General features: G+C 31.8%; 1 protein-coding gene across 3 annotated transcripts in view; it reads right to left on the bottom strand.

Annotated features, from left to right (window-relative positions):
* The window catches only part of LOC142351237 (uncharacterized), a 427,767-nt gene that overhangs the window by 52,535 nt on the left and 348,649 nt on the right, over positions 1-26,583 (bottom strand). For all 3 annotated transcript variants that reach the window (XM_075403377.1, XM_075403378.1, XM_075403379.1), the window contains one exon: positions 20,599-21,932. In XM_075403377.1, the coding sequence (XP_075259492.1) occupies positions 20,599-21,932 (1,334 nt within the window). The remainder of the gene's footprint in view (positions 1-20,598; positions 21,933-26,583) is intronic.

The following is a 26,583-nucleotide window of genomic DNA, read 5'->3' as shown; positions in this document are numbered from 1 at the left end:
TGCCAAAAATTTCAAAGGCAAGTTCATAGTCTAATGCTCTCCACAATTTCCAGGCAGTTGTTTAGCTGGAAAAAACCGCGTAAAGCTTTTAACCCTGAGAACTATGATCGGCTAATCAGTTACTCCCCATACGTAGTGTTCAAATGCTTCGAATGAAAAGTAGACACTTGAAAAATCCGTAACGTATATGGAAAATTTTAACGAAATGGGTAAGAAGAAACCTGAGCCAAATGCAACTGGAGTATACGATTTTTCATTTTTGTTACTAGAGTGGCAATGATAGTCTCCGATAGGAATATATTCAGCGGCAAAATAACTCTTGTCACTGACGATGACCAAATTGACATCCAAGTTTTGCCATCTTCAAGGAAATTTCACAGGAGCGAGCCAAGTCTGAATAGCGGCTTGAATAGAGACTTTTTAACCGATCAAGTAGTTTAATTGCTATTATATTTGGATTAATTAGGCTGTAAAGAAGGAAAGGCTGCGGTAGTGTTAGTTTTTGGATTTGATTTGTATAAAAGGGTAGACAAACTCCCCTTTCTAATGATAGAAGCAATCAAGCTGAATATGACCCTGTAGACCACAATGTGGACAAGTGATCGGGATAAATCTGGATCTGGAGCCTTTTCCCCTGGCGTTTCTATATATTCGGCATCTGTTGAATGGCGGATTCCAATTATTAGTTTGCTTGCTCCATGGCATGTGTTGCCTATTTGAAAATCGTGGTTGATGATAGGTTCTGTTGAACCCACGACCTCTGAAATGTTGACTTCCTTGATTTTGTTGAAAAGATTTGTTAAGTTTAGCCATTTGGTCTCCCATAGTTTAACCATTTCTTTTTGCGTTTCAGCCACTGAATTAATTGTTGATACTGATGTCGTATCAGTGTTACACACAGCATTGAAGGCTGTAGACAAAGCTTCATCGCCAGGAAGGATGCTTTTAAGCACGAGGCGTTTCAAGACTTGCGAGCATAGATCGTTAGCTGTATCTGTATTGGGTTGTAAGAGAAGTTTGAGCCGGATCTGTGTATGCATCCCAGCGATAAATTGTTCACGGACTCGAATTGTTCTTTCACCACTTCTCTGTTCCAATGATATTTGGAAAAGCAATGTTGGATAATTTTGTCGGGTCACTTAAGAAATCTTCCAGTGTTACTTCAGATTGATTAAATGTTTTCTCTCGAAATTTTAGTTTGTATTGTTCGATTTGATTTTGACTTGCAGTAATTCCCAGAATCAGTTCAAGGCAGCGCCGGCTTAATGTGCTTCAAGATAATAAACTTTTCCAAGCTCCGGGACTTGAGCAAGTGTTATAGAATTTTCGATTTGTTCTTTGAAGGCTCGAAAATTTTCCGATGGTCCACCTGAGAACGAAGTTATTTGTAATGAGGGTCATGTTATGTAGCTGTTCCTATACTCGTACTAACCGCACTTCGGGTTGCAGTAGCAGCGGCTGCAAGGTCAGCCATTTTATGGTAGATGAAGATATTGCAATTCAAAAATGTCTAACTCCAGCTACATGAAAATAATTGTTAAGGTAAATAAATGAATGGCTTTCCAATGTAAGCACGATAATTTCTTCTGTTCGTATGTCTTTAGTAACAATTCGGAAAATAACAAATTTATTTTCCTTGTTATCATAGAAAGAAAATCAAAAATTTTGTCTTCTGTGTTTAACGTTGCTCCATTTAAAAAGTAAATCTTAAAAAGTTTTCTGTATGCGCCGCTTCGATCAATGAGTCCACTAATTTAATTCCCATAGTCTAATTAGTGTTAAGGGTTTTTGTCGTAATAATTTTCAAATTAAAATTGAACGAGGATAGTAAATTTTTAACTTCTCCAAATTTAAAATTATTTTTGTCAATTACAAATAATCTAATGGAAGTTAATAATGGTTGATAAGTCAAATAATTATTGGAATTATTTTCGTCAAAAGGTTAAGAGAGTATTTTTGCGTTGACTGAGTCAATTTGAAGTTAAACATTGTTGTTTCGAACATGAATAACAGAAAGCAGAGATCTTTACTAACGTTGATTACATTCTGTCACCATATTATGTACGTTTTAATTAGGTAAATTAGATAAGCTATTTTAGTAATATCTTTCCTCTTGGTTTCAGGTCTTCGAATGTTTGGAGTTCGTTGTGTGGTCTATCCCTTTCTCTTTCAAAACATTCTGCGATTCAACTTTTTTATCTGCTTTCTATCAACTAACATTGAACAACCATCTCTACTTGTCTTTTGTAAGCTCTACAAACTTTCAAATATTTGAAGTAACAATCAGAGTTACAAAAAACGATTTGCCTCCATTAGCAAAACATGAACGTAAAACATTTAGTAGCCAATCCGATTTATAAAAATCGAGATTTAGGCAGAACTGCTTTTATTGCTGTTAAGCCATAAATGTAGCCGATAAACTATGATTCCAATATTATTTATTCATGTATGAATAGTATCAAGGAAATCATACATGACGTTAAGTTAAGTATTACCAGTAGCATTGATAGTTGGCTGATTATATCTACAGTCTTTTATATCTTGTTCACAACTATTAGTCCTTATATACAAACATTTTTATTATTAATCACTAAAACATCTAGTTTCAATATTGCCATCCGTATTTAGAGGCTTAATTTATTAATATTTTTTCTGTTAATACATCATTGATGACTTCACGTCTCCATAGTTGCAAAAGATTGTCCATAAAAACTCATTTGGTCCTTCTCTTATTGTATCTTCATTACGTTTTTCTATTATTATATCTTTGTTAATTGAATCAGCGATATAACTATTATCATATCTTTCTCTTACTATAATATTATCATTAACAATATCAACAACTTCATGATCGACAATGTCGCCACTCCGTGGATCGACCACAATGCCGCTTCGCAGATCAATGAATTTATATTATTAGACCAAGTGAAAGATTTAATTTCAATGAAACCATACCTAATACAACAAAATTAGGCTTAATCAGATTATCTGCTTATAATTCAGTGTTTATTATAGCCGAAAAGAATAATCAATCAAAATAAATTAATTCACTCTTACAATTACAAATTCTAATAGGAGGAAGTAATAATAACGCTTGAAAGACTTATAATACAGCGTGGTTCATATGAATTAACTGATATTGTTATGGTATTGTTATAATAGAAACTAATAAAAATGCAATGGATTGTAAACTCGATGTTGGTGGTCCTGTTAACTTTGACGTTAATAACTCGGTAGCATCCTCACTACTAAAGAACAAAAATATTCAACAGTTAAATACATAGCTAATAAGATAGTTGACATAATGGGTTTTAATACAATTAATATTCATTGTAATATTATTTGTGGTATTAAAGATAATGGTAAAGATAGTGATACATTATACACCTATAATCTGAATGAACCACCTGGTTATATGATGAAATATACCAACAACTGTTTTATATCAAAATGATACAAAAAATAGAAATGAATAAATCGAATTTAGTATTAGAGATGAATATTGTAGGGCAATTGATTTTAATGGTGATGTACTAAGGTTTACTTAACATATGGTGTAATGAAGTTTTATTTAATCAAAAAAACTATTTGTAATTTAATAATGAAAAACTAAACTTTGAAGAGTTTCCACCTGATCTACTATATGAGAGCTAAGCTAACAATAAATGTTTTACTTATTATAGTAGAATTGATATTTATTGTAATATTAATACATTGGTTAAAAATATAGCAAGATGTTAGTTATAGTTAATATTAATGCTTTGATTAATAGTGTGTTTGGGTTAATATTAACTAAAACATACTATTAATCTACTGTTGTCTAGCTCTTCGTCGCTTGAGAATTGGTCGTTGTCAGACAAACTGCTGGCTCGACCCCGGATGACACTTTTGTTTAATCATAAAACTATTTGTAATTTTTTAATGAAAAACTAAACTTGAAAGAGTTTCTCCCTGATCTACTATATGATAGCTAAGCCGACAATGAATGTTTTACTTTATATTACAGTAAAATTGATATTTATTGTAATATTATTATATTGGTTAAAAATACAGCAAGATGTTAGTTATGATTAATATTAATGCTTTGATTAATAGTGTGTTTTAGTTAATATTAATGCTTTGGTTATTATAATATTTTTGTTATTTTATCGTTTTAGTTGATATTTTAGTAAAAAATAATATTTAATGATTTTAGTAGTTTTAGCTAATAATATATTAACATTTATTTTATGTTACAGTAATGTATAGACCCTACTATTCAATAAACTAGCCGTGTCCGAATAGTTGTTTTGAGCCAAATTTGAGAAAAACAAAGCCCAAAAAGTCAACCGTTAGGTGGTCTTTTGGTATTTAAGTCTCTTCTAAAAAAAAGCCTTTAAGGAAGCAATTTCTTGAAAATTTTATTTTAGTGTTTGAATAGCACTTTCTATACACTACTATTAAGCTTAATAATAATATCAGCTAGCAATCGCTCTAATGAACTTTGATAACCCAATGCAATATAACTTAATGACAGTAGTGCATAAAACAAGGAAATCAACCACTAGCAAAATTTGGCCCGTTCTCCAAACGCTAATCGCGCATGTCGAATAGGGCCAAATTTTACTACTTGTTGATTTCCTTGTTTTATCCACTACTATACATTCTCTCTATATTCAATCAAAAATCAAAAAATCAACGCAAAAGTTACATTTCACTCATTAAGAGCGATTCACTAGAAAGATATTACCCCCAGTAGAAAGATTCCTCTTTTTTGCTCTTAAAGAGTGATTCCCTCTTTTTTGATATTTTTAAATTTTTTTATACTTTTATTTCAAATTATCTATACTCTTCAATAAATTAATAATTTTTTACTTTTTCTATATTTAACCCATTATTAATAAGAAATGATACAAAATTACAATATTTACACGAACAACTTTCCTCAGTATGGCTAATAACTAAAGGACTTACAGTCTTGCTTTGCCAACTAGGATTAAATGTTTTTTCAGTTAAATCTCTACTAAATCCTCTAGTTAATTCTACATCTGGATGTTGTTTCTTTACATGAGCCCGTATCCCATCATATCTCACAACAGAAGCACAAAATGGACAATTAAATTTAGCTGAAGTACAACTTCTACATGTATACTTACTCTCATCAAAATCAGTTAGTGGTTTTATATAATTACATTTATTACAACTTCTAATTAAGACTTCTGGGCTAAGGTTAAGGTTAGGGTTAAGGTTAGAGTTAAAGTTTGGGTTGGGGTTAGGGTCTGAGTTAGAGTCAGAGTCATAGATAGAACTAGAACCAGAACCAGAGCTAGAATTAGAACTAGAGCTAGAACTAGAATCATTTTTTAAAGAACAACCCCATGGAGAAAAATTTTTAGCACAAATACCACTTAGTATTATATTACCACACACACACACAATTATCAGTTTTAATTTTATGACATGATTCATAATGATATTTTAAACAAGCAATGTTTCCATATTTATAGCCACTCTAAACATTTTAAAATCATTTATAATAGTGTAAACTATAATATTTACCTAATCATTTCGCAGATCAGTGAACGAACTTTGTTCGTGGTTCTCCAACGAACTTTGTTCGTGGTTCTCCAACGAACTTTGTTCGTGGTTCTCCAACGAGCTTTACTCGTGGTTCTCCAACGAACTTTGCAGATAATATTTAACCATGATTTCAATTAAATCTTTAGTATTATCTTTAGATGTGATACACTCTGCTAAATATTTATTTCCTAACGTATTGAGTGTATTAGTTTTACATCTCTTATCTAAAATCAATTCAAGGTCTAATTCTTTTTTATCTCTAACACAATTTATAATCTCTTCTCTAAATTCTTCATTATTTCCATATAGTCTGGTTAAAAACTTTCCTCCCTTTCTATTCAAAATTCCCATCTCTTCATTTATATATTCTTCTTGTAGTTTTTCTAAGGTTGTAACAAGTTTCCGTGCCCCATTAACTAAACTATTTTTTTGATCGGTGAAACTGCTTCGCAGATCGGTATAATCACTTTGTGTATAAGACTTTGTCCATGTTTCTCCATCGGTATAATCACTTTGCATATAGGACTTCGTCCATGTTTCAACATCGGTGTAACCGCTTCGCGGATCAGGGTACCTGCTTGGCAGATCTTCTCCATATCTAACGTTAACCAAAGTATTTGCTCTATTGAACATATTGCTTGCACTCTTTGCCACGGCTCCAAAAGTTTTTATCATTGAATCAGGATAAATATAACTAGTTATAACTAAACCCCAACCTATAATTCCACAAATATTTGATAATTGTTTAAAACCTTTTGCTTTAACCATCTCTTTTTTTAAAACATCATTCTGAATTTTAATATTATTTAAAGTAAGAAGTTTATTAAAATAAAACTGATAATTATCATGATTAATGGTAATTCTATCTGTTGCATTTATCATGAGTGGTTTCATATATGCTATAAGTTTATTTATATCTCCTCTTTTTATTTCATCTTTTAAACTAAGAGCTTTTAAATCAAGGAAACCAACTCTTGAATCATATAACATTTTTCTATTACTATTAATAATAATAAAAGTATTTTCCTTCTTATTATATTTAATTATACCAAAACAAAGTTCATCTGACATTCCATCTCTACGATTATAATGGTTACTATTTAACTCACTAATTATTTTAATAAAGTCATGTTCACATTTATATATCTCATTAAAGTTTTTAAAAAGATCAGGTCCATTTTAAGTTGTTAAATAAATAGTATCACAACTCATTCTTACCGTATTGATTATTTGAGCTGGTTTATGACACATTACAATCATTTGAATATTATAATGTCTACCTTCAATAAAATAATAAGCTATGTCCTTATTTAACCTATCACCCATATCATCAAGTACTATTACACAATTTTGAAATTTATGCATATTATTTTTTGTGGTCATATTTATATCACATTTATTATACCCAGTATAAAACTTATTAGACTCAGGATCTATCCAGTCTCTGTCATCTTTAAACACTATAACTATATTTTTAGCTTGGTCTTGGTTTTGGTTTTGGTCCCGGTTTTGGTCTTGGTTTTGGACTGAGTATAATTTTAAGTATTGTCTAATAAAATATGTTTTCCCTGTACCAGTTCCACCATAAACAATAGTATGTAATGATGACTTTTCATATTCAAATCTAACTAGAGTCCTATTCATAAATACACCAAAGCTTTCTTCTGGATTTGTGTATTTACTCGGTATTGAATCATATATTATAAAACGAAGTATAATTATTAAAAATAAAATAAAAACTACACTACCCGTCTCCATTTTTATATATAAAATATAGACTTGATTTAGACTTAGACTTATTAAATTTATTATATAAAAATGCTTATCCTAACTTTTGAGGAATTCAATAATAAATTAAATATTGATAATAGTGCTATGAGCGATATCAGAATAAAAGATATAGGTAAAGATATAAGTCTAACACCAATTGAAATAGTGATGAGAGATCAAAATCCTAAAACAATCAGGAAACCTGATTCACAGACCTATGAAACTAACTCCAACATCATTGTAAATTTACAGCCAACTGATGGTACACATTGGGTTTTAGTTATAAGAAGAGAAGGTGGTCCGGTGTATTACTTTGATAGTTTTGGTGTTGAGACCCCCCATTATTTTTAGAAGAATATGTTGATCAAGGCTCTAATGAAAGAATACAACAATATGATGAATCCTATTGTGGGGTTTATTGTTTATACATGATCTATCTTATTGATAGAGGATTTAGAATTAAAAGTGCTTTAAATATTCTAGTTAATCAATGTAAATATCCGGGAATATATAATGAGTGTTTTTGTTTGGGTTGTAATGTTAATGATAAATATAATGTTTATGATAATGATAATATTAATGATAAAGATCTACGAAGTAGCTTTGCTAATCAGGGAACCTGCTCCGCAGATAATGATAATGATCTACGAAGTAGCTTTGCTAATAATGTTAATGATAATGATAATGTTAATGCTAATGATAATGTTAATGAGAATGTTAATGATAATGATAATGTTAATGATAATGATAATGTTCATGAAAATGATATTTTTATATATCTATTTGATGAAAAACATCAAAGGGGTATATAACAACAACAACAAAGAATGTCTTACAACAAAGAATGTCTTAGTAACAATATCTCTGTTAATATAAATGATGATCTACAATCATGGCTAAATGATGATGATATATTTACTGAAGCTGAATTCCCAGATAACTTTAGATGTATAATATCTGGTCCTAGTGAATGTGGTAAGACATTCTTATTAAAAAAACTAATTCTAGCTAGTATATATTTTGATAAGCTATACATCATTGGACCTACTGGTGATCAATACAATGTATTAGAAAGAATAAACGATAAAGCAATTATAGAATTTATTAAAGATATATAAGATTTACCCTCTCCTGATAAACTACCCAAAGACTTTAAGAAACTAATGATATTCGATGATGTTAGAGCCAAAGAACCAGTTATTAATGAATACTTTTGTAGAGGTAGACATAAAAATTGCAATATGATATAACTTAATCAAAACCTGTTCTCTCTGGATAGGCAGAGTGTTAGAGAGAACTGTAATCTATTTATTTTATTTGAACAAGGAAGTAAAGTCCTAGCATCGATATATCAAGATTTCTTTAATAATATTGAACTTAGTTATAATGATTTTGCTAATACATGTAATAAGGTACGGAAAGAGCCTGATAATTATATTGTCATTGATATAACTAAAAATAAAAATATTAATGGTAAACTAAGAATTAATTGGGATTGGAGAGTATTGTAGTTAAATTACTTCTATGCCCATGGCTATTATTATAGATAGAGATTGAACTATAACCATATCATTAACTATAAATATATATTAAATCAAAGGTAAAGTAAAACTCAATACATCACCATTAAGATCTATAGGTCTTCCATGCTCATCTTTAAAATGAAACTCTATATATTCTATTCTATCTTTAGTTACATTTTGATACAAGATATTAGTTGGTATAATATTTATCAAGCAACCTGGTGGTTCTGTTAGAGTAAAAGTATATAGTATGTCTGTGTTATTCCCATTATCTTTAACACTAGATATCACATTACAATGAATGTTAAAAGTACTAAAACCGATAATATCAACAATTTTCCGAGATGTATATTTACCTTTTTTATGAACTATTTTTTTGAAGCCCAGTAATGGGGCTATTGAGTTTTCTACATCAAAGCTGAGTGCTCCTTGTTTTATTTCCATTAAACATTTCATCGTATTCTTATCAGGTTCTATTATAACACTACCATTAGTTTCTTCTTTTATTAATTCTGCTATGTCAGTTAACTCATATGCTCCCGGTGTAATAGTTGAATATGGAACTCCTTTATAAATATAATTAAGGACAGATGTAATGTTTGGGCTAGAGTTAGAGTAGGGGTTAGGGTCAGAACTAAGAGCCTGAGGTAAAACTTCTTCACCTTCTATAACAGTACTAGCATATAAGAATTGATTATTTCTATTCACATTAAACACCGAGTTATAAACCGATAATCTAATTGAACCTAATTTTGATGTATTAAGTACAGGTTCACTAAGTTAAACTTTTCTGTTGGTTTTATCATTCTAAAGTTAAGTGTATGCTCTTCTTTAGTTTTAGTTAAAGCATCATGTATCATGTAGTTCATATATAATTAAATTGTCTGTCATTTTTTATATTCAAATATTAGATTATATTTATGGTTATAGTCGTAATTATAGTCTTAGTTATAATTAAAAGTTAAATTTTTATCTAATAAAAATGGATTTTAATTTGGATACAACTTATGATTATAATAATGATATACACAAAAGTAAGATTATAAAACATAAACCAAATAATCTGGCAGCAATGAATACAATCAATACTAACATTAATATCATACTCAAAAGAGAAGATAATTATTTAAATTTACATGATTCATATCTAGAGATAGAATTTGTTGTATCAGATGATGCTGCTGGTGTATTTGCTAATGATGCTAATATCAGATTAAATAATTATGGTATGATGGCAATGTTTAGTTCAATTAAGCTTGAAACTAGTGGTGTTAGGACTATTGAATATATAGATCATTGTCATCCTAATCTACTGATGTATAAGTTATTAACTAGTATTGGTGATGAATATGAGAGTGGTTTTGTTAGAAATCAAGATAATAGAGATAGTCAACTTGAAGGTGACTATAATGCTGCACAACGAGGTCATATGTATATGATGATCAAGATGAGTGATCTATTTGGTTTCGTAAATGATTTAGAAAAGATTATATATGGTTTAGGATTTAAATTAATATTAAAAAGAAATAATAATGATAGAGCTCTATTTAGAGTTAATGCTAATTCTGGTGCAGTTGCTAATGATGGTAATATAGAAATTAGAGATATATCATGGTGTGTGCCCAGTATTGATCCTAGTAATGACAATAGAATTATTGTGCAAAAAGGTTTAAAAAGAATAATGTAGACTTTAGCTTTTATGAAAGAAAGACATTTTATAAGAATGTACCCAATGCTACTAACTTCCTGTTTGATCTAGGTATGGAAAGTGGGATGGAAAGACCACAATATATAATAGTTGGTTTTGAAAATAATAATGTTAATGAACAAACTAATGATGCAAGTACATTTGATATAATGAATGCTACTGAATGTTATTGTAAGATTTGTAGTGAGTTTTATCCCGAGGATAGAATGAATATTTATTATGGTACCAATAATTATAATGAGGCTTTTAAAGAGATTGTTAGCTTTAATAAAGGTTATAATGGGCTACCACATAATATATAACCATACATAAATCATAGAACATTCAGAAGTAGCTATAGAATATATGTATTTGATACTAGATATCAAAGGGATTATATAGGACCACAACCAAAACAACTTAATTTTAAATTTAGTGCTGCAGTTGCAGATGTAATATGTCATGCACTAGTATTAACTAGAAAGGTTATTAGTGTGAATAGTGATGGTAATAAGATGGTTGATATTATATCATAGACATAGTCTTCGTTATAATAAATGATATATTTATTGACTTAACCAATGACTAAACAATGACTAAATCAATGATAATCAAACTATTTCCTACTACTTAACAAAACCCTTAGCATAAATAATATCTAATTTCTTTTTATTCTCTGGAGCTAAACCTCTAGCTTCAAGCTTAATCTTAGCCTTGGGCCTATCCTTAGGCTTAGGCTTAAAAACAACAAAGGGACTATACTTTTTAACTTTCATTATTTTTTATATATAGAAATGAGTCTTTTAAACAAGTTCAAAACTAATTCATATTGTGTTGGTGGCAGACATTATAGTGGTACTAATAATATAAGTGGAGCTATTACTTGAAAAGGTACTAAAATGTTAAAGGGTAATTTTGTTAAGTGTGAAAGAAATAAGTCAATGACTGTATCTGATGCAACAATAGAAGCTGAGGGATTGAAAGATTTCTTCAAAAGTTTTGGTAGAGCTACGGTTAACTTTGGAAAGAAAGTTGCTAATAATCCAGTGAGATCATTAGAAATAGCAAGTAAAATAGGAAGTGCAGCTGCAAGTAGAAAACCTAGAGCTGCTTCATCAGCCACACCTGATTTAATTAAATTAGCAACTACTGGTGAAGGTATAAAGGTAGTACAAAAAGGAAGAGGGTTATACTTAAGTACTAAGAAGAGATAATTATTGGATTATAGTCATGATTAAATTTATGATCATGTTTATATTGATGTTTATAGTCATGATTATATTTATGTTTATATATATCTATCTATCGGTGTAACCGCTTCGCGGATAAATACTAATACTAATATTATTATTACTAAACATACTATTATTTCTAAACACTAATATCTTTAATCTAAAAAAATACTCAGCCTGTTTTTCTTGTTCTCCTTATTTTCTTCATATACCTTGACTAATTCATTATATTCATCATTATCTATTTTATTATCTTTCATTGATTTAGTATATAGTTCATTAAACTTGTCGCTAAACTGTTTACTTAAAATATACATTTGTGAATACTTTATAATTTTATTTCTTATTTTAGTATTAATTGTTTTTGATAATGAACCACAAACAGTTGCCGTAGCAAAAGCTGTTGGTATAGAATAAGGTAATCCTATACCTGTTAATGCAACTGATGTTGTTGTTGCCGTTGTTGCGATTGATGATAATACTATTTCTGTTATCTCAGCTACGTTAATATAATTTTTATATCTACTTAACTTCTTATTATAGTTATTAGTTTCAGTTTCACAATAATTTCTAATATCTTTTATAAAGTTAATATTGTTGTTAAATTTATTATTAGCTTGAATCTTTTCGTTTATCAACTGTTCATTGGCAGTTGCAGCATTGCTGATCTGTTTCTCAGCCGCTTCGCGGATTAATCTTTCTGATACTGATGATAAATCTGGATATAGTAATCTCTCACTCGGTGCTGTTGGATTGGTCATTTTCATTAGTAAAAAAACTTTCTATTTCTTTTGTTATATCTTCTTGATTAAAACCATAATGCATCTCAAGTCTGTTTTTCTCTTTATTATCAAGTAACGTACTTCGTAAAAGTATAGCAATTATATATTGTACTATTGTCCTTTTATTCTTTATAAGTGCTTCATCAACTGCAGAATTAGTCTTTTTATTAATTTCTTTAAATTCTTTTAGACCCGTATTAAACATATGATCTAGTTGTATGTTAGTGATATTCTGATTAAACTTATTATTATCAAATTCTTGTTTTAATTGATTATATTTAGAGATAGTATCAGCAGCAACTTTATTACAAAACTTAACAGTATTTGTGACTTCATTTGCTGATTCAATAAACGCATTAATTAGTTCATCATTAACTTGTGTTTCATTTAGTTGTAATGTTTTAGTTGAGACTTTATCAAATTCGCCTTTTCTTAGCTCAGTTATGTTTCTATTTAAAATGTTTATTTTATTAGAAGAGAATAATAAGTAATTGTCACAATACTCTTTTTTAACAACATCTTTTTCATCTATCGGAGGATGTACGTTTGTAATTTTGTAGGTATCCTTCATATCAATATTATCATTATCTTCTAGGAATAGCCCACGAGCCTTACTTAGTGTTAAGTTGTTTCCATTCCCTATATGATGTTCCGCTTGGTTAAACCTATTTCTTGTCATTATATATATTAAGAAATATAGTTAATGAATCTAAAACTTTATTAGATTCAAAGTCAAACTCAGATTTTAATAGTTCCTGTTCAAAATATTTACCTTCTATTATCTCTCCATTAAAATCTTCTATTTTATATGTTGGTGGTTGTGTTTTTAGAACTTCATTAAATTTAAACAATTCTCTATTCCAATTAGAAGTGTAACCTTTAGAGAAGATATTACGTTTATCCGCATTTCGAACATAATCACCAACTTTAAGTTTTGGTGTTGCTTTCGTAGATTTAATCTGCGAAGCAGTTTCACTGATATAGCACTTAACTTTATCAGGATTATTAGAAGCGTCAACTGGTGTCATATTAATTGTTGAATGAATGTTATTGTTATATGTTATGACTGCATCATTTAGTATATTTACCCAATTACCATCACCATTGATGAATTTTGGTTTATTAATTATATGTAATAATGTTCTATTAAGTCTCTCTATAAACACAGCCTTTAAATCACCATAAGTCGAATATAGTTTTGGTTCATATTCTTTAAGTAAAGATTTAAATGTATTATTGTAAAACTCACTTTTCTGGTTTTCGAACTTCGAAGCCACCTTGTCGACTTTCAGAGCCACCCTGTGGATTTTCACTTAATACTATTTTAAAACCATTAGTTATAGATAAACCAGATTTATTCTTTAATGGAATAGCCCATGCATATTTTGTGAATATATCTATAACAGTTAATATGAACTTATAATTATTATTGTACTTACTTAGAGATGACTTATCAATTAAATCAGCGGACCATGTTTCATCTTTATATAATGGTATTATTCTTTGTCTTCTAAACTTTGTTATTTGAGGACTGAATACATCTTTAGCTAATAGTTGTTGTTGTTGTTGTTTTTCCATCATTATTTGTTTACCATAGTTGAAAACAAAATTATCTGGTTGCTCTTGATTAATAATATTCATAGATATTAGTTGCTTAGACATATCTAGCATTTCATCATATAATCCATCATGACCAGCTTTTGTTTCTAGTATTAATAATTCTAGTCTCTCTACTTGATTATTTGGGTCGGCTTTGCTAAGACCACTAGCTTCTATTTGTTTATCAGTCTCATAATCAGTTCCTTCTTCTTCTTCTACTACCCCTTGTTCATAATCACTAGTATCACGACGATATATTTCATCTTCACTGGAAGTTGGTATTGATATAACACGAGAAGTGGGTTCACCGATACTAGAAAACATTCTTCTTATAAGATTTGATCTATTATTTTTAGTATCTCCTCTTTGTTTATAGCCAATATCACTTAGAAATTATTTTATTTTGTTTTCATCACCTTTTATATCTCTTTCGGTTACATGTTTATTAGTAATAAATATAGAAAAACCCTTAGAAAAATCATAGACTTTACGTTTCATATTTTTACCATCAGGGACTAGAGATACATCTACATCATTTATTTTAAATTTTTTTGAATTTGGATCAACTGATAATATTGGAATTGTTTATTTGTTTCTTTACCCATAAGGGACAGAATATCAATAATATCATTGTCTACGGCAAAAGTTTGCCCTCTATCATCTTTTAATGTTATGTGTGGATCGGTTGTGGGTGTTAAGAGGGCGGCCCGTTCATCAAGAAAACTGTTTTGTTGATGGTGTCCTAGATTTTTAAAGTATTAGTGTTAATGTCTAGCACAGCCAAAGTTTTGTTTTGAAGAGCTTGCATTGTTTCTGCGTTTGTATTTAAAGTTTTAGTTAAAGTATCAAATGACTGTTCTATTTCACCATAATATTCTTGTTTTAATTTACCTTCTAATCTATTTCTTCTGTTTATTTTTTGTAGTTTATTTAATTCTATGAGTTTATCTAGCCTAGTCATTTTTTTATATAAACATATTATACTAAGTATGAATTAGATCTATAATTATGATTAAAATAACTAATTATAATAACTCCATATATAATATAATAGCTGCGTCTATTAATTTTCTATTGCTATCTATAGTTAATTCTTTAATATCATTAATCATGGAACCTGCTTCGCAGATCAGTTTATCTACATCCCTATCCTTATCCCTATCCTTATATAGTTTCATAATCGGTGAAGCCGCTTCTCGGATCCTATTTATCAAATCCCTTTTAAATGAATATAGTTCCTTATCATGTGGATAACTTTTTATATTGTTTACATAAAACCTTTTATCATCAAATATATTTAAACTAATCTTACTTGTTTTTCTTGTTGTCATGCTATCCCCAATTTTTTGCATTCTGCTTTCATCTACTGTTCTCCGTGTATTATTCGTTAATGCATCATATAAATTCCTCAATAATCCTACTCCCCAGCTCGTGCTTAAACTTGCCAGGGACTTTATTATTAGTTTTTATAGGTATGTCTAGATTACTTAAGTCCATATGCTCATCACTAACTTTACCTTCGCTATAACTTAATCCGAAACTGTCCGTATTCATATAGTGAAGTGTTAGATCTTTGAGGGATGGTTGTAGAATATTATAAAATACATCAAACATCTGTAATTTGCTAAGTTCGAGTATTGTTACTCCTACATATACAGGTGAGCTATATTCTATTTTTTTCTTTATATATTCTATTTGGCTATAATCTCTATATCTAGTTACATTCTTAAATGTTGGTTTACTTATACTTTTCATTATCTTTTCTTCATAATGCAAGAACTTGCTTTGAAAGAAGTGTAGAGGATTCATGCACATTCTGCCATATAGGGAGTTATTCATTAACTTCCTTAGATCCTTCTCTGCTTCAGTTTTAGCTGTTGCTCTTTTGTTAGTATTGTTTTGTATATAATCTCTACATATATAATCTTGTTTAAATTAAATTAATCTATGTATTTTTGTAACTTTTACTCCCATCTTAACATAGAACTTTAACATCCTATAATGAACCATATATTCTCTTTTGTTGTTTTGGTCTAAGATTAATTTCTCTGACCTTGCCTTGCCTCCATCTCTTTCTCTGTTCATTATCATTTATCTTTCTCTTATTAGGCATTAGTGCTAACTGTTCTGTTCTCTCTTAACATTCATTAGTATAATCAATATCACAAACTATATAGTAACCATGATCACTATCATCTGGAGTATTCAATATTGCATCTAGAGAAGTAGTAATAAACTGGAAGTCCTTATAAGGTAGCTTTTGCATCATTGCATAGCCGTATAGGTTGTTTGCATCAATGTACCATATGGACTAACCATCACTTTTATTTATATATCTATCACCCATTATTGCACATATACCACCTCTCTTTGCTCCAACAAAATCATCTAGCATTTGTTTATCTTGCAATGTATCTAATAAAACACCGCTTGACATTAACCAACAATCAAAACTATAACCTGGGAGACTTACATAGTGTAGTGGTTTGAGCTTGAATTCTTTCATACTTAATTTGACATTCATGCAGTAATCTAATATTTCGACATCATTCTATAAATACTCTATAGTTAGATCTTTACCAGTTTTATGACTGTTTTCATTATTAAAATTATCTACTTCTTCCTGTGTTGGTAATTAAATTATGTAGTGAGGATTTGAAGTCTTCTATTTTTAGATTACCTGTAGCTTCATCATACTTATACAAACCAAAGTATTCATATGGATATAAAGTTTTAGTTTTAAATCCGTATATCCTTGCCATTTGATCTAGAGGCATAGCTAAGAAGTTATAACTATCTAAGAATTTAAGACAACCAATGCTAAACATCTTAGACTTACCAGCAGCTAGTGGTATGCTATCTACTTTTCTTTCATCATTATTCTGTTTGAAGAGTTCACTGTATAGTAGGTTGAAGTCATAGCCAGAGCCATTATGGAATATTACAGGAATGAAGTTTTGTTGTTTGTATCTTAGATTACATATTTTACATGCCGGTCCTCTATATTTACCAGTTTCATGACAGTGATCTCTTACTTTATTAATACATGTTTTGCTGCAGATATTACAAGTGTTATTGGTTTCATGATATAATTTATCTTCTTCTATGAATACCATCTTTTCATTATGTTTGAAATTGTTCTCTGTTTCTACTTATAATAGATCTCTATCAAATCTTTTGATGCAGCCTAGACCGAAGTAGTGCTTGAAGTTACCTTGCCAGGTGTAACCCGCAGCTATTGGAATATGTTCAGCTATTACATATTTACAATCATTAGTTGAGACTTCAACCATGCAACATTCTATATCGGCAGTTATAAAATTTTTTATATTCTGACGTTTGTGTTCATTTATAAAAGTGATATGTTTTTTCATAGGACAAACAATCTCTGGTTTGAATGAGTTTTTGCATTCGTGTTTATCATATTTAATTTGAGTTAAACCAATAGGTACACCTATCGCAATAATAATATTTAATGTTATTTTTATTTGGGCGAACTAACAGGGTTTCTATATTTTTTATTAGGGCACAGTGTTCTATTTGACCATTACTCCAAACTAGTATTCTTACATCTTTTCTATCTTTATTGAAATCATCCACTTCTTTAAACCATTCTACTTTACCTCCACCACAGGGGGTGTATAACCAAATAATAAAATGGTATAATTTCTGTATTCTTAATATATAGCCGAAGTCATCTTCATGTTGTTGTCTTGGTTCAATTAATTTATCTACATATTTACTTTCTCGAGTTGCATTACATATGACTGCATGTAACCATGCGGTGATAGTTAGTTGCAAGCAGTTGTACTTATAACTTCGTATGTTTAATATCGATTTAGAGTTTTTGAGATCAGCTGGTAAATCTATATGGGTACCAATAGATGCTTTAGTTGGTTCAATGTTTAACTGAAAACTTCTTAATCCAAGAAACTCAAAGTCATAACCATAACCTTCATATATTTCCTTTTCAAAGTTTAACCATCCGTGAAACGGCTTCGCCGATTGTGTGAAGTCTCCATTTTCATATATTGCGTTATTAATAATATAGTCAGTATTGAAAATTATTTTGGTAGTTTTAACTTCTTCTTTGGTTCTCTTTTTATACTCACACTCGGCTGTGATCTTATATTTAAAACTTTTCTGAACTGGTAACAGTTTTAAATTTCTTCTAAAGAGTAAATAATTGCTTTATCTATATCTTCAATGTAATTCCCACCTTTATCTGTAATATAAAACCCTCTCATGTTCTGACTGGAGTTTATATCAAAGTCTTCTGTGTTTTCTAGATACTAACGATTATGACTATATGAGTGAGTAGTTAGAGCTATTTTATTCCTAAATTCTTCATGACATTCTTTACATTCATATCCGTGAAAGGGGCTTTGCCCTTGGTTCCCCAATGGCTTCGCCGATCTAGTTTTAGAGTAGATGTTGTTTTCGGTTTTGGCTTTAGTTTTAATAACATAATCATCTCATCTTCATCCGAATCATACACACTCTCCGAGATTTCTTCTTCTTCAGACTCAAACATTTTCTCCAATAGTTCCTTATGTTTGAGATCGTATGACTGATGCTTGTATAAACCCTTCTTTGATTCCAAGGATAGATTGCAGACATCGCAGAAATTTATGACACTAGTATTAGTTGATTGAGACATGATATATTTATTTAGGGAAATAATCAAAAAATAATTTTTCGAAAAATGAAAATGAAATGCAATAAGTGTATAAATTAACCTTGGAAAGAATGTTGTAAAAATTGTAAAGAATTAGAATATTCTTGTTATGTATGTAAAAATATGGTTAAAGTGAAAGATTATATAGAACATTTGGGATATCATTATTCTGATCCTGATCAATATCTAACACGTAGTATGTGTAATGTTTATAAACATATATCATTATATAGATTTAGAAATAGGAAATGTAGACTATGTATTTATCTTCATAGATATAGATATTGTCATACTAGAAATCAATTCAGGGAGCATGTTTATATGTATAATATTCAAGAAGACACTGAAAAACACTAATCACTGTGTATCCACCGATCTCAGTGATTTTGACTGTGCTCTTTCTGTTCAAGTTATCCATGAAGTGGCTACAACAATTTTCGCAAGTTTGGTATTACGTGCTTGTTACACGATCTCATCTGCGAAGCAGTTCAACGGGGTTGTTTTACAAATTCACTGATTAGTTATACTGAAAAACACTAATCACTGTGTTTCCACCGATCTCAGTGTTTTTTGACTGTATACTCATCACAGTGTGTCCCATATAAAGTCTCACTGTAGGGATCTGCGAAGCAGTTTCACTGATCAACCTTAATGTGAATTTGGTTTTTTCATCTCACTTAGTTTTATAGTATTTCATCAAATCCTGAAAGGCGGCATCGCCGATCGGGGGAAGTTCACTGGAGTCAGTGAGGAAGGAACCCCAAACCTTCAACCCTAAAGCAACTTAACTAGACTCGATGATTTAACCACTACACCAAGTGAGACAGAAAGTTTTAGTTTTAAATTGATTAAATATTGATTAGGGGATTTATGAAAATTTTTATTATTAATATTTCTTTCAGTTTTTGTTCAAATTTTCTTTTTTGTTCAAGTTTTTTTCGCAAGTTTGTTTACGTGCTTTTTACACGGTCTCTCTAGTTACACTAGTTATCTGGGATACGTCCACCGGAGTCGGTGGGGATAGAACCCGAACTATCCGTCTGATAATGGATAATTACCAGCTTAACTCCTCTGTTCTAGTGGATTGCACTAGGTGAGACAAGAAATGGTAGATTTTGAGTGAATATAGAGAGAATATGTAGTAGTGGATAAAACAAGGAAATCAACAAGTAGTAAAATTTGGCCCTATTCGACATGCGCGATTAGTGTTTGGAGAAAGGGTCAAATTTTGCTAGTGGTTGGTTTCCTTGTTTTATCCACTACTAATGACCGGGCTTTATCGGTTTTTCCCGTTTTGCTCTTTTGACATTGACCGTATTCACTGCATTGCATAATTCAATGCGTGAAAGAATTTAGAATCTGTTCAGTTGAAAGAGTGAGTACGGTAAGTCAAAAGTCAAACGTGAAAATCGTGACTTATGTAAAACGTGATCAAAAAGTAAAGCGAACTAAAAAAGGAGAGAGCCCAAATAATAGCCGCTGAGAGGCTGACGGCGGCTATTAAAATTTTGCATCTCCCAAAAACACTTTTCAAAGTCAAAAGTCATTGACTCAATGCAGGGCATGAACTTAAGTTCACATGGCAATTTTATTCACTTTCACTATTAGGTCAAAACGCCGCCTGTACTTCCTGTAAAAAACACCTCAAGAAAACCAATATTCCTCTTCGGAGTCGTAAAAAACCAAGGACATCGCAATATCGCTCCGCTCAGCTTACAGTTTCGCAGCTATAAAAATTGTGGTATTAGAGTGACGAACATGTTTTTACCTTTATCAGTGTGCCTCAAATTGAGGGGAGCAATAAGACGTGTTTCAGATTGGAGTTGCTGCTGTTCTTGTGATTGACTGTAAAGCATTAGATCTTCGTCGTCATCGTCATCAGCAACATCCCCGCAATCCTCATCTGAGTATTCCTCATTGTCAAGGCATAATGCGCCCCCAAATTCTTCCTCAATTTCGGCTGCCAAGTTTGAAAGATTCAAGTTCTCCTCCTCCCCTTCCTCGTCCACTTCGAAGCTACCATCCCCTCTCTGGCCACCACTCCCGATCGAAGACCTCCTCATACTACTGTCTACACTAGCATCTCTCTTTAACCGAGGTGGGGGTGGTGGAGGAGGTGGTTTTGTCTCATTATTTGCGCCTATCAGCTGCCTACGGCTACTGTTGTCTAGCTCTTCGTCGCTTGAGAATTGGTCGTTGTCAGACAAACTGCTGGCTCGACCCCGGATGACACTTTTGGGCTGGCTTCGGAACTTGGATCCAGAAGCAGCAGCAGCGGACCTACTGTGTGCAAATCTGTTGTTAAATTGTTTGGTCTGGAGTGCAATTTGGGCTGAGTAGCTATTTGGATATTTGCAACCTGTCCCCTGTTTGCTAGCTTGCTGCTGTTCCAGACGCCTTCTGGCTAAATTCTCCCGATTAATCAACTTTGTCAGCAACTCAGAGGTACTTTCCTTGGCTCCCTTCTCGGGTGAAAGGTCGTCGTAATCTTTACTAATGTCAATATCCTCGGTTTGTTGAAGGGCATGATTTTCGACATGCAACTGTTCGTTACTATGAGGGGTGTTGCGTTGTGAGGGTGTCACGCAATCGTCAGTTTCTGTACAAGTTGACATGGCTGCTATCGAAGACAGTGGGTGTTGAGTAAGTGGGTGTTTGGAAGAGTGTCTCTCGTAGTGGTCAATTGTTTCCTGATGGAGGGGAGAGTTATGACAAGACTGTGTGACTTGGTCTTCTAGAGGCGAGTCATAGATTGGTACTGAAGAGTATCCTTCAAACAATTGATGAGCCCTTCTCAATTCCTCATTCGACATCCCCAAACTTTGTCCCCCTAGTGGCGATGTCGTCGTGGTTTGGTTGTTGGTGTTGTTACTCCTATGATTGTAGTTGCTTTTCGAACGTGGAGCACCCGGTGACTCTCCGTTGATGTGTTGGTAATGGGACTTGTCCGCTCCCCCACCCCCAGCCACATGAGTTGGACTGGTAGTGCTGGCATTTAGGGCTGACTTGCCGAGTAGCACGTGGTTCCTCACCATAGAAGCATTGTTGTTCTCTTTGAACAAGTTGGCAATCGAAGACATGGCAAGCTCGTGGATTGAGGATCTAACAAATCAGACAAAACATTTCACACTTACCGCCTTTAGTAAATATACCACACTTACCACTTCAACTTCAACCTTGCCCTCAATTCTCAATTATAAGGTTCAGTTTCAGGACTTGCAAGTTAACGTGCTGACTGTTCCAAAAAGCTCTCTGATATGGCTATAGTTAAAGCAAGTTTTCTATACTGGCAAAAACTTATCATAATTAAGGTTGCTTGTGCCGAACATAAATAATTCCTTCCTAACGAGTTTCAATTGGACGGAGACATTAACACATGAATTCCACAGACAAATATAGTGTACAATTTCACTTTAATTTTAGGAGAACTGACGCTCTAAATGACAAAAATTTGTGCAAGTAAGTGGCTTTTTAAATTCTCAGAAGTTATTCGAGAGGAAATATTTGAACATACCCGGCAGATTGCCGGAAAATAGCCGCCGTTGATTCCCATAACCATGATTGGGATTGAAAGTGAAAAAAATGATTTTTGTGCATACAATTTCAAATTGCGAATTAATTTGATGTCATTTTGGAGCTAAACATGCTCCTCTTTCGTAGTGAGACCACACAGGGGCTAGTAACAATACCAATGGGCATTAGAGATGGAAACTAAGGACAAATTTCGAGTAACGGGCATCTAAAATCGGGCTTTATGGGTTTATCCCGTTTCTATTTCTGATTTCGTTTTTTTGATACTGACTCTGCTCATTTTGAATTGCTTTGTTAGCAACTGCTGTCTAAAAACACTTTTAGCAGAATGAGAGAAGAGTAAAACTAGCCTAGAGAAGTCAAAAATATTTCACGCAAAATGTCGAAAAGGCGGCAAAATGAGGTAAAGCGAAACATTTTTATTCGACGAAGTAAAAAAATTAGGAGAGCTATTATAGCCGGCTGAGAAGCTGAGGCGGCTTTTAATAATGTTCTCTTGCGATGCGTCATTAAAACATCAGTTGTAGCAGGATTTCATTGCCCAGTTTAACTGTGTCTCCAGTGAACATAGAACGGAACGATTTATGCCACTCAACAAGACAGCACTGGAGTGGAAATGACTGAAAACTAGATCATTCAGACGTATTAACTCTTGTATAAACTGGGAAAGAGCCCGTGGTTGCATCGTCTGCTCTTCATTGCATTATTCATTGTCAATGCATTACCATTAGTGCTGGTGCTGGTTAAATTGTTTTGGCATTTTTTGCACAAAAAAAAGACGGCCATTTTTGCTGCGTTTATATTCAGACTTTTTTAAGAAAATCACAGTAGCCCCAAATATTAACCAGTGCAGTTGTTATATTATTCAACAACTGTTCAATGACGTTTTCTGATAGCTTTGTCGTTCCGCATACAATATATTTTCAGCAGGGCGCAACTAATCAAGACTTTGCATAGTTTGAACAAACTCTTGAAAGATAGCTTCTGGATCACTGAAACTGTAGAACATTTGTCAGGATAGTAATGAAAAAATGTAGGCAAATAAATTTTTTAATCAAACTGTTTTAATGATAATCTCCATTTATCCATTGTTTCCGCATTGTTTCTCTATGGTTTCTCAGAGTAAACAAAAGATTTGCGTGATGACCAGTTGTAAAGATCAAATAATTTTTATTGACAAAAAACTAAAGCTAGAAGGACAATAGATTAGTCAAAAAACTGTTTGGAAAAATCAGATAAAAACTGGAAAAATAAGAAACACCAATGTCAAAATGCCGCATGTGAGCAAAAAAATCTAGATTGAAATTAGAGTGACAAAATTTTACCCCACAAAACCACTGCTTTTTCGCTCTACTTCCCGTTTCGGTAGGACCCAAATAATCACTTGAAATTGATTTCAAAAATCATGAAAAGGTGCTAACAGATCTTAAAAAAAGACAGAAATTTGGCAAAATATCAAAACCTTTCTACAACAATAGCATCAAAATAATGAAAACTCGAAATTACATTATAGAGTTCACATTATTCTACTTTGAGCAATTGAAAACCATTTTTGTTTTAAACCAGGAGCAAAATGAAATGTCACAACAGAAGTCAGTATTCAAAAAAAACTTCTAACCAAAAACACATCAGATCCCTCATCGGCGTCATTAAGAAACAAAAAGAACTGCAAAAATGAGTAAAACTCGAAATTTCAATAAATTTTTGAAACTCATAAAAACCCATTGATCACCTTACTACTATAAACATTTTTGGTTCCTCTGCATTAGAAAATCAAATGGAGCTGTCGAGAATGAGCGTAAAATATCAGACAACAAAACCTAAGGAAAACACAAACTGTGTGTACCAGCTGATTAGTTTGCTTCTCTGACGTCCGGCCGCAGCACCACCAACACTACACATTCAAAATTAACTGAAGGCGGAACACCGCACACTGTGCAAGTCTGAAAAACTATTAGCCCGAAATAAATCTTTAACAACATTCAATAATCTAATAAAAAACCAAAAGTCAGTAGGACCTGGCTTCGGTATCACTAGGTTAGACAATAAAAACAACAAGAGCAAAAACGAAACGTCACAAACGCCATACACAGACAATTAATGAAAGTTATCTATGCCTCATTAAGCCGATGGTAGTTGTCAAACGAAGTGACAAGACATCCAAAGCACAATATATACAACTGAAATTATGCACCATTAGAACACACGGAAACATTGATAGCATTCGTGCAGAAAAATTGTTGAAAACAGTGAAATTGCCGCACGTTAAAATTGTCTAAAAATTGAAATTTGTTGGAACATCATTTTTTACTATACTTTTAAAGCAATTAGAAAAATTTTTATGCCTTTTGAATCACTCTATTTTTTGGCTTTCATACAACTCGCTTTCATAAAACTCCGACGTGATAAAAATTACTACTATAAATCTGACTTCTCATTGACAGGAAAAACCCAAAAAAGTTATAAGATCTTAAACAAAGGCAGCGCATCAATACAATCGAAAACCTTTGCATTATAAAAAAACAGGAACACTGCAATACAGCTACGTTCAGCTTATAGTTATAAACGATAAACCGGCTAACGTCGGATGAAGTGCTCTAGAACGACAGGCGGCCGCTATTAAATTTAGAGAGGGCTTAGCCCCTCTAAATTTGAATTTACTAGATACATAATATTATTGCATCGATTTACAATAAATTTCCAAAGTTTTTAAAAGTTATTTGTATCTAGAAGGTTCACCATTGAGTAGTACTACTCTTTAAGATGATGAGCCTTAATGAGAACCAATCGTTAAAAAAATTCATCAAACAAAGTTTTGTTATCAAGAACGTATGTTTTGGCGACATTTCGTAAAATTTTTGAAAGCGTATTTGTTTAAATTACATTAGTAAATTGTATGCTTTTAGTCAGTAGTCTTTTTAGGGAATGCTGAATTTGCCTTTTTGCCGTTTTGAATTTTTGCCGCTAAATTGCCGTTTTGAATTTAGAAGACAATATCAAATTTGCTGATCCACTGCAAGAGGTTCGCCTGTGCGCTAAGCTTTCTAGCTCAGGTTAATCGAGCTTCAACTCAACCCTCAATATCAGGAACACCTCGCGACATAGTTCAAACAAAAACAACTCATAAACAGACAAAATTTATTCCCTTATCATTATGTCCGTGACTGTGTCAGTCTCCTTCGAAACAAGATGGTACAAAAAATTCATTTTTGTGATTGCTGAATTTCTAAAAGATCAGTTTTGTAAGTGTTGCCAAATACTAAAAAACCGTAGCTAATTTTTGATTTGGCGGAAGAATTGTAGAAGTTTATCAACTGTTGTCTCGAGAAATAAGATCGAGCTTTAAACAAAACTCAGCAAAATTGTGATAGTTCTATATTTACTTGGACTATATGTTCCTTAAACGTCAACTTTTTGTCAATAATTAAGCCAAGATACCTCACAGTATCTTTGCAACGAAAATTTTGGCCCAGAAAATCTAAAGATGGAATAATTTTACCATTAGCTAAATAACATTTTCTGTTTTTACTGTTGGACCATTATTATCAAACCAACTTTGACATGAGGCTAATTAGTTTTTGAACGAACTTTTATCAAATTTATTTGAACTATAGAGGTTTGTATCATCAGCAAACAGTCCAAATTCAGACTTTTTCAGACATTCCGGCAAATCGTTTATGTAAATCAAAAATAAAAGTGGACCTAGCACCGACCCCTGCGGAACACCGTAGCTAAAAATTCGATTTGTTGATGATTTTGAGCCGCAAAGAGTGAACTGCATACGATTTCTATAAAAATCAAAGCAATTCCAAGAATTTTCCTCTGAAACCTGAATTATAAAGTGAACAAAATATACAAGGTGAGCAAAATATCGTGATTTATAGTGGCAAACGCATTTCTGATATCAACAAAGAAAGCCTGCCCTCTTCACGGATATCAATGAACTTACGCAAGATTTCAGTATACTTAATGAGCGGCTTTTTTTGCGGCTGAGAACCGAACTGTTTGCTTGATAAGATTCCATGTTTATTAATAAAACCCAACATTCGTCTCTGCAATATTTTTTCCACAATTTTAGAAATGGAACTTATTAGGCTGATTGGCCTATAATTGTTGGGATCTTCTTTTTCTCCGGATTTAGAGAGTGGAATAACGTTAGCAGTTTAAAGTTGTTTTGGGCACAGACCATGATTAAAAAATGAGTTAAACATATCTGCTAATG

Source organism: Convolutriloba macropyga, chromosome 12 (assembly GCF_964194025.1).
Source record: "Convolutriloba macropyga chromosome 12, txConMacr16.3, whole genome shotgun sequence".
NCBI classification, from domain to species: domain Eukaryota; kingdom Metazoa; phylum Xenacoelomorpha; order Acoela; family Convolutidae; genus Convolutriloba; species Convolutriloba macropyga.
This window is presented reverse-complemented; position numbering and strand designations above follow the sequence as displayed.